The sequence below is a fragment of the Nannospalax galili genome, unplaced genomic scaffold (genome assembly GCF_000622305.1).
Source record: "Nannospalax galili isolate Female #2095 unplaced genomic scaffold, S.galili_v1.0 scaffold161, whole genome shotgun sequence".
NCBI lineage: Eukaryota > Metazoa > Chordata > Mammalia > Rodentia > Spalacidae > Nannospalax > Nannospalax galili.
This window is the reverse complement of record NW_008348586.1, coordinates 233,306-242,775: the sequence shown is the minus strand read 5'-3', so window position 1 is coordinate 242,775 and position 9,470 is coordinate 233,306. Positions and strand designations below refer to the sequence as shown.

Genomic DNA, 9,470 nt, shown 5'->3' with positions numbered 1-9,470 from the left:
CCAAAGGGAATTATTGGGCAAGACAGAGCCCAGCTCCTCATCCTTTTATCCCCAAAGAAAACAGGCACCTTGGAGTACATCTCACTGGATGGTATAATATGTAGATGGGCACTTGCCCATCGAGGAAGAGTCAGACAGACTCTCAGCTTCAGAACATGCAGGGACTCACCCCTTTCCAATGTCTGGGCCTTCAGCAGGAAATTAATGTGACAGGTTCAGGGGTATGACAACCACTTTTTCTTCCCTGTTTTAGAACTTAGGGCGCACTGTTTAAGCAAGGCCCTGGGCCTAGCCCAGATCTCGATGTCCTTCATTGAATATTCAAGACTGGAGATCTCCAGACTGATGATGCTTTGCTGAACTTGAAGGTGGGCTTCAAGCCAATGCAACTACAGAGCAGCACTAGGCAGGGATCCAGGAGTTAGAAGAGTCCCCTGTAACTGTCTTGGTTGATGGACTGTGTTCTGACCACCAGCACTTACAGCACAAGCACCATTCTAAGTCACAACACTTGCTTTTCAGTGAATTAGGACAAGAGAGTGAAGGCTGGAGCTCGGTGTAAGTAGGAATGTGCTTGGAGGTCCATGCCAGGTTTTTGATCTAAAAGCTGACAAAGTATGCTGATCAATCTAGATACCTCCATTATTCTCATGCTGTACTTATACTTACAGCTCGAGGTCTAGTGCTAAGTAATGTTCCAGGACAAGGTGTCCACCCCATCTGGGTGCAGAGATCATCCCCTCCTAAGGGTCCCAATCATCTCATCTTTGCCCTCTGTTCTCTGATATATCCTCCCTCTCAGACCATAAACTAAACATTAGCTTTTTTCCCTAAACTGAACCCCACACTCTCAAAAAATGCATTCCTATGTGTGTACCTCACCCATAAGCTATGAAGGCAACCTCAGGAAAATAAAATCTGGAAGTCTGTAGTCCTTTTCTTGTTCTCATCAGAGATTAGAGACCATATCTCTTAGAACCTGATATGGGGGTTCCCTCTGCCTCTGTCTTTCATTCAATGGTAGGACTAGGGTGGAGAGCTTCTTTCTCTACTTGCTAGGGGACAGCTCAAGGAGACACACAGAAGGACCTGGCAGACCACTGGCCAATCCGATAGGGAGGAGCACTTCTCATTCTCCCTGCCCGGCCCAGGTCCCTTCTGCAATCCATGTCGGCCCTTTCAGGAGCTTTTAGTGGATATTAGCTCAGACCCATCCCAGTGTTCCTCAACCCTCTACCCCCTCCCTAGCTCTGCCACTGCCCTTTGATAATCTCTACTGTGGGATGTCTTGGCATCCTCCTCCAGCTTCCATCTGACCCTAGCACTTGCCTTTGTCTCCTGGTCCTCCTTCCTCTCTGTCTGCACAATACTTCTCTCCTCCCTTCAAGCTCCTCTTTTCAAGTTCCCTCACAGCTCCTTTCCTGTTGTGCTCTGGGTCTTGGAGACACAGAGACAGAGACAGAGACAGGGAGAGGGAGAGGGAGAAGGAAAAAGAAAGAGAGAGAGAGTTGAAAAGATTGATGACATCCCACCCCCTGTCTTCCCTGCTCCCTCCCCCAGGCAGGCTCAGCTTCTCCACCCAGACAGGAGGCAGAGGCCAGGTCAGAGCAGCTGCTCTCAGACACCATTCCTTTGGCCCTCTGCTGCCTGTGCCAGGCTGGCCCTTTGTTCCTGTTTCCCCAGTGAAAGTGGGCACCTGTGGTGCCTGATCCCCACCTCCTTCTCCATGAAAGCCATGGAAAATCCCAAGGGGCAGGAGCTTCAAACAGTGAGGAGTGGAGCCTGGGACAACCCTGCTTACAGTAGCCCCATTTCCCTGCATAGGACACTGAGGATCTGCACTGTCTCCAGTGTGGCACTCCCCGAGCCTCAACCCAAGAAACCTGAAGACAGGTCCCAAGAGAAGACACAGAGAACCCTGGTGTCCAGCTGCTTCTTCCACATCTGTCACAGCATCAGAGGTACCAGGAGGGAGGAGGGTTCTCCTGGGGTATTAGAGTCAGAAAAGGGGGCCACTATAAGCTTTAAGAGTGGGACAAAAGTACTCTAAAGAAGAAGTAAGGTGTTGGTGGCTCTGATTTACCTGTGTTAGAGTTGCTTCCCCAGGACACAAAGGCCAGGCTCTTTATCTGCCAGAAAGGTCTCTTAACACTGTCATCACTTGGGACCCAGAGGGTGTGGAGGAGATTGGTGCATGGGGGACTGAGATGAGGAGGCTTTAGACTCCCCTGAAACAGATGCACCCCCCCACCGCCCCGCCATGGCTTCCTCTGATCCAGTGCCCTCACCTCATCTCCTTCAGGGGTCTTTGCAAAAAGGCAGGCGGCGGGGGGCGGTGTGGACAGAATAGCTAAGACTGAGGGTTAGAGGATAGGCAAGGAAGGGCTGGGTGGAGATGGGGTGAAGTCCAGGGTCGGGTGGGAGCAGATAACTGGGAAGCTGTGCTGTTGGTGACCCTGGACATCTCCCCAATGCCTTTAGGACTCTGGGGGACAACTCTGACCGAAAACATAGCTGAGAACCGGGAGCTTTATGTCAAGACCACACTGCGGGAGCTTCTAGTGTACATCGTGTTCCTCGTGGACATATGTCTGTGTGAGTAGCCACTGTCCTGTGGGCGTTTTCCTATGACAGATAGGCACATATGTGATGCCTATATGTGGGGCAACATCTGTGGGTAGTAGCCATCTGTGTGAGGCGACTGGGAACTTTGTATGCACCTCAGTATGCAGCCCTTGTGACTTTCAGCTTAAGAGATTTCATTGAGAAAGAATTTGTCACTGAGTTCAGCGGAAGTCCAGTTGGTAGAAAAATTGTTAGTAAAAGGAGTTTCTCTCAAATTACTAGACAACCCAGTTTCCAAGTTCAAGCTCCTAACATTGGAGGAAGCAGCTATGGTTTTGTGCTGGGAAGTTGACATTTTAAACTCCTTGTAAAGAGTGGGAAATCCTCTCTTTTAGTTTGGTGGGTTTGTGTGGTTGGTTATTATGCTACATCTGATCTGTGTATCCTTCAGGGAAGGAAGAAAAAGATTCAGGTCTTAAAGAGTCCCTGAGTTGGGATTCTATGGTGTGGTGGCACTTTGTGGTAGAGCCCACCCCCCACAGGCAGCTGGGGAAGCTTCTGTGAGGCACTAGCCATACTCTGAAACTGGGGAGCTTTGGTGTTCAAGTTCACAGAAGCAACCGGAAAGATCATAGTGTAGACCATGGAAAGATGGAGTTAAAGAACTGTACAAAATGATAAAGTTGGCGCACACAGAGGCTTTTTGGCCCATAAGGGAGGGTTGAAATTCTGTATTCAGTTAAGAATGTTTGCCTCATACAGCTGTGTTCTCTGTGCAGTTGTTTGTATGCATGTTGACCAAAGCTGCAGTTGGCAGCGCCTACCTGCAGCACCCCCCTCAGTAGGTGGCCTCTGTCCACTGCATGCTTACTCTATACTGTTTGTTGTTGTTGTCTTTGTTGTTGCTGTTGCTGTTTTTATTGTTGTTGTTGATATTGAGACAGAGTCTCCCTGCAACCCCAGCTGGCCTGGTCACTATGTAGACCAGGCTGGCCTTGATCTCACAGAGATCCACCTGCTTCTGCCTCCCAAGTACTGGGATTAAAGGTGTGTGCCACCAAGGCCTGGTTATTCTGTGCTTTTTTAGGGAGCATGAATCACTGACAAGTGGATGTAAAGCTCTGATATTGGAGGTGTAGACAGGAAATGTTGTCTCTGTCAGTCACCAATGTTTGCATGAGCCTCTGATGGCTGTGCAGATGCCCTTGTGTTGGGTCTGCACCATGCTGGGCAGAGGGACTCTTATACTTGGAGTACTTGAAGTGCACCCCTCCTACAGCAAGCAGCACAGTATGAGGCAGAGATGATGGGATGAGAGCTGTGGGCCCCACTGTTGGCTTGCTGATTTTCTGCTGTAAGCATCTGTTAGGCAGGAGGGTTCCTACCCTCTTTGTTTTTTTTAATTTTTAATTTTTTAAATAAATAGTTTATTGAGAATTTCATACATGCATATAAGGTGTTTTGATCAAATCCATGCCCACTCCCTCCCCTCTAACTCCTCCCATATCTCCCCATCACTTTTTTCTGATAATTTCATGCACTCTTTCTTCTTCTTTGATTTATTTATTTTTATGGGGTTTTTGGCTAAACTAACATTTCCCCCACCTCTGAAGAGGTAACCCTAAAATCTTTTAAGGATTAGATACAAGTTCCCAAATACTTTCAACATTTTTGACCTTTGGAACAGAGTATGTTCCTAAGAGGCCCAAGAACATTTTGACTTTTAGCCAAGAAACTGGCCACTTTTCTTTGGGGTCTTTTTACCCTAACTGCCTAGCCAATTCCTACCTCCTATTCTTATTACACCATCCTCTGAAGAGGTTACCTATATTGCCAATAGGGAATAGGGACGCAGACTGCTCTGGCTTCTTCCATGGTGAACAGGGACACAGGGTGAGGCAATTGGAGTACCCCTTTAGAGGGTCCATCTAAAAAACTCCCAAGTTGCATTAACTCTTATCTCTAAAGGGAAAAAGAAAGTCCTTGAATCATGAATAGGAGATGTGAAGGAGAAGTAAAGGCAAGAGTAATTAGCATTACAATTTCTAGCCGGAGAACCAGAAAAAAGTCCAAACAGGGCAATTTTCTAATGTTCGTAAGAGTCCATTGTAATTTCTTGACAAGGACTTCCAAAAGCATCCCTCTATTGGGTTCCTCCTTATTTTTCTTTTGTCTTCCAAGGCTGGACTCTAGAGTGATGGATTCAGGGTTTGCTTTCAGGTATTTTGATAGCTGTTGGAGTGATTAGAATCAGTGTCAGTTCCCTCTCAACTTCCAGATAGGGGGAGAAAACAAAATTATCCAGCATTTCAGAACAATAGCTTGTGGCCTCCCTTAACTACAGGTGGGCGCTACAGTATTGGAGACCAAGATTTGAAGTCTTACATCTGAGCAGCACTTTCTGGTTAGGAACAAAATCATCAATGAGAAATAATTGTCTAAATAGCTTTATATAGACTTAAGCCTAATGTCTGAGAAATATAACCCCTTAAACTCTTAAAGAACTATACTGATGACTTTACTCTTTGGTTATGCTTTCCTTTTGGGTGTTTAAGACCATACAGTTGGCCCAAATAAATCAATTTATTTTTACACTTACGGTCATTTGAGGATCTGTTCCTCAGGGGTCACATGGGCTTGGGAGGAGCTCCTGGCTCCTTTCTTTTACCAGTTCCATCTATGTGAAGATATGTCAAAAGTCCTGCTCGACCATGTCTGGCTTCCCTTGGAAGCATGAATGAGATATTTTCTCTGAGTTGACCCTCCTCTTTGTAGACTGGACACTGGTTCAAGTCCATCTTGTGGGAGCTCCATGTCCTCCCTGAACAAGAGGACAGGTGACTCACCACAGTTACAGGACATTTTGAAAGATGTCCCATAGTCCCCTGGAACTTAGTCGACCTTGGAGCACAAGGGGCAAAAATTGTCCTTTAAGTCCCTCTGACCACATTAGTATAGGCCTCAAACTATGGCTGTTAAACACCCAATAAGGTTAGTTCCACCAGTCTGGTACTTTTAATTATCATGTGCTATGTAGATAAGGCTTGGGTAAAAAACCAAATACTCTCAGATAAACCTTGACTAGATACATATTTTGTTCCTTAAATTAGTTGACTAAACTATGACCATAGACATTTTAAGATTATGTGTATATTATTTTTGTCTCATCCTTTATATATCATAACAAACCTAAACAGACCTTCATCACTTGCTTAGGCTTTCTCATTTTTTCTATTTTGGAAAATATCTCCATTTCCCATATCCTTTTACCATCTCTTACATTCTCATTTTCTTTTTTTTTAAATAATCGTGAGACATAATAGCATTAACAAATAAATTTTCCGTCTGTTGTGACACTTCTTTTTCCTGGGGATGCTAAGTGCTTATTCCTTTTTAAGGTTCTAGTGTTGAGCCAATGTTTGATTAAGTTTTACTGGGGAACCAATGAATTTATTGAGCTTACTTACTGAGATAACTGAGGGGTTGCTGAGGTGTTATGACTTGAGGGTATGCACACTGGAAAGCCTTAACCCAACGTGGGTCATGCCTTCTCTTCCTAGCCTTCCCCAGATTGTATACTTTAGCCCTCCCCAAATCCAGAAGGCCATGTGTGATTAGGGTCAAATTACATATGGTTGACTGGGAAGAGTGGCTGGATACTCCAGTGAGGGTCCAAAGACCCTGCTTGGCTCTCCTTTAATGAATGAGCACAACCGTCAACAAGCCCAACTGTGACGATGTTTAGCTATCAGGCTCAGCTGAAGTCGTGATGATGGTAGCTATTTTGTGCAGAAGAGACTGCTGTATAGGATCATCTTATTAAAAGGACCTGGAATTTAAAAGGATTTGGTGCTAGGATCCACAGATGAGGGAGAACAGGCTCCCCCCGTCTTTATACTCTATGATACCAGCCAGGCCCACAAATAAAGCCTTTCTCTGCAAATAACTCAATCATCCGGCTTTGGAGCAGGGTTGGGAGGTTTCCAGCTTTCTAGAGTTACAGTGAACCATCTTAGACTCCTGTGTCCAAGATGGATGGGCTGGAATGGTGGAAACTTGAGCCTTGTCTGCCCATGATCTCTGTTTCCTGTGAATTCACTGCCCTGATTAAGACCAATGGTCTGCAACCAGCTTGAGTCTGTATCCTGGGCTGAACTCATTTGCTATTGGAGCATACCAGAGGATGTTTCAAAGATACAAAAGATTCAGAATCCCTTCATTATGATCCTTCCAATAGGTTCTGTCTGATGTCCCATCAGCCCCACCTTAGGGAGTGTCCATGAAGATCTCACTGTCTCATGGGAAGCCAGTTCTACTGTGGACATTTCTACTTTATTTGGTTTATGGAGCCCCTTCTCTGTGCCAGACATTGTGTTGAGGGTATATGCATGCTTTTCTCCTCCAGGAGCTTACCTTCTCCTTCCTAGAACTTTCTTAAGTTGACTGTATACTTCTCTGCTGGTCTCCAAAGTAATAGTCTTAAGTGTTAGAATGAATGTAGTGATTATGTTTCTTCTTGATCAGCCTGTTCTCCAAGCTTGGTAACTTCTTTTTCTCATGAAAAGTCATTGTCACATGGTGACCAACGGTGTTTTTTTGCAGAAATTGAGGGTCTGGACTCTGAATTTGCAGAGATTTAGATCAAACACCACACTATGCCATCTACAATTTGAGAGACCTTTGAATAAATTGCTTAATTTCTTTGCGTCTGAATTTCCTCCTCTATAATCACCTGATCCAACAGGATTATGTGCTCATCATGTGGGTTCAGAGTTGTTCATCACGCAGCTGCTTGTCTCAGTCCTGATTAATTTGATGCCCTTTACTACTGGAAGATATACCTCACGGGGCCACCTGACTAGTGTCCTGTGACGTCATTACTCCTGCTGTATTCATTTGGGGGAATCTACAAGGACATACACAGGAAGTGATATCTGAGTAGAGACCAGAGAGATGATCAGAATTGCAGTTCCCTGAAAGGGAGGTAAAGAGAAGGGAAAGAGGGGACAGCATTTGCCAAAGTTTCTGGAAAGAGGCCGAGTTTAGTGAAGGCCCATCTGTGGATGAAGCAGATTGTGAGCAGCAGAATGGTGACAAGGACCAGGGTGGCCATGTAAGCATGTAGGCCATGGAGAGATCTACTGGGCCAATACAGAGCTGGACTTTGTCTCAAGGATCACCAGCCCATATAGCGTTCAAAGCATAGGAGTGGACAGGGTATATTAAAGTTCTTTCTGGATATAAAGACCTGAACCTTGGGTCAGAGTAATAGCTCAGGGAAAGTTTGGTGGAAGAGACAATGGTCCTATGTTAAGCACATTAATGGAATATTTTATTTTACCAGCACGACTTCCTTATCAACTTAGTCAAATTAGTGTAGTATGCTGATGAAGCACCTGGACTCTGAAAGTCAGCCTACTGGGTTCAAGACCTGGTACTTCCAATTTTCAGCTGTGTGATCTGAGCAAGTTTGCTAACCTACTAGCCTTGGGCAGTGATCATTCAAACCTGATAAGATTGTTATGAAGGTCAAAACAGTCCAGCAATATTGTGCTAAGTGTTTGGCACAATGTCTGCCTGGCACAGGGTAAACAAGGCCTGTTATTTTCTATTCACAATAAGGACTGAAACCATAACACAATATCAGAACCGAAGTAGTCAGGGACAGGTAGTCATGGGGCTTAGGGAAGGGAAAATTGATATGAAACATTTAAACCTTTGAAAAATTCTATTTCCTCTGGAACTGATTTTTTTGGTAAGCCTCAAAACTATCACATTTGACCTTGAGAACTCACAAAATGTCAACTTCTACAAAAACTTATTCTGAAACATAATTTGTAGAGCCCCATTGTATTAATTTTTGCTATTGCTATGATAGAAACACCATGGCCAAGGCAATTTATAGAAGGAAGAGTTTATTTGGGCTTATGGTTCCAGAGGGAAAAGAGTCCATTGTGGTGGGGGTGGGGGAGCATGGTGGCAGAGGCATCTGGAGCAGATAGCTGAGCACTCATCTTCAAGCAGGCACAGGAAATGAACTCTCAAAGCCCTCCCCCAGTGATATGCCTTCTCCAGCACAGCCACACCTCCTAAAGGTTCATGACCTCCCCAAAACAGAACCAACAACTGACCAAGTGTTCAAATACTAGAGCCTATGGGGGACACCTCATTCATACCACCAAACATTCAAGTCTAAAGAGGCCCCTGGAGGGCTGATAATGAACACTCCTAAGAATGGGGATAAGGAATCCGAAGCCCTCTTCTGACCTCTGCAGCATTGCACGACACAGGTGCACTCACATACATGCAGGCAATACACTCATACACATAAAATAAAAATAATAAAATATTTTAAAAAAAAGAATGAGGATAAGTCCTGGCTCTAGGCTCTGGCTAGGAGCAGGTACCAGTCACAATACACTCATACACATAAAATAAAAATAATAAAATATTTTAAAAAAAACAATGAGGATAAGTCCTGGCTCTAGGCTCTGGCTAGGAGCAGGTACCAGTCGCATAGTTCTATTAGGATGTGGTAAGGTCTCAAATTCAATAGAAGGAACTGAGGAAGACTGTTCCTCAAGGCCACAAGATTTATTTAATGATGGATGGAAGAGAAGGATCTGACGAGAAAGGAAAAGACTTCAAACCATCCAGAAAGAGCAATAATGTTCATTTTAGGGCTTTGAGGAAAGGGGAGAAGACCTTGAACTGGGAGGAAGAAGTCCTGCTAATGTGTGAATTGAAAGATATGAGAGAAGTGAGGAAGTAGGGCACACTTAGTTAACATGTATCCAGCAGAGAGGCTATGCCCCATGTAGTCCCTGACATCTTAGGGTCTGGTAGCCTGAAGTTGGTAAATTTCCTTTGGAAAACTGAGAATTACAGAATCAGCAAGATGCTTG

The 9,470-nt window shown here is 44.8% G+C and overlaps 1 protein-coding gene across 1 annotated transcript in view; it reads left to right on the top strand.

Annotated features, from left to right (window-relative positions):
- Positions 1-1,570: 1,570 nt before the first annotated feature.
- The window catches only part of Pkd2l1 (polycystin 2 like 1, transient receptor potential cation channel), a 43,417-nt gene continuing 35,517 nt past the window's right edge, over positions 1,571-9,470 (top strand). The window contains exons 1-2 of the mRNA XM_029569680.1: positions 1,571-1,961; positions 2,482-2,595. Of these exons, the coding sequence (XP_029425540.1) occupies positions 1,727-1,961; positions 2,482-2,595 (349 nt within the window). The 5' untranslated portion in view covers positions 1,571-1,726. The remainder of the gene's footprint in view (positions 1,962-2,481; positions 2,596-9,470) is intronic.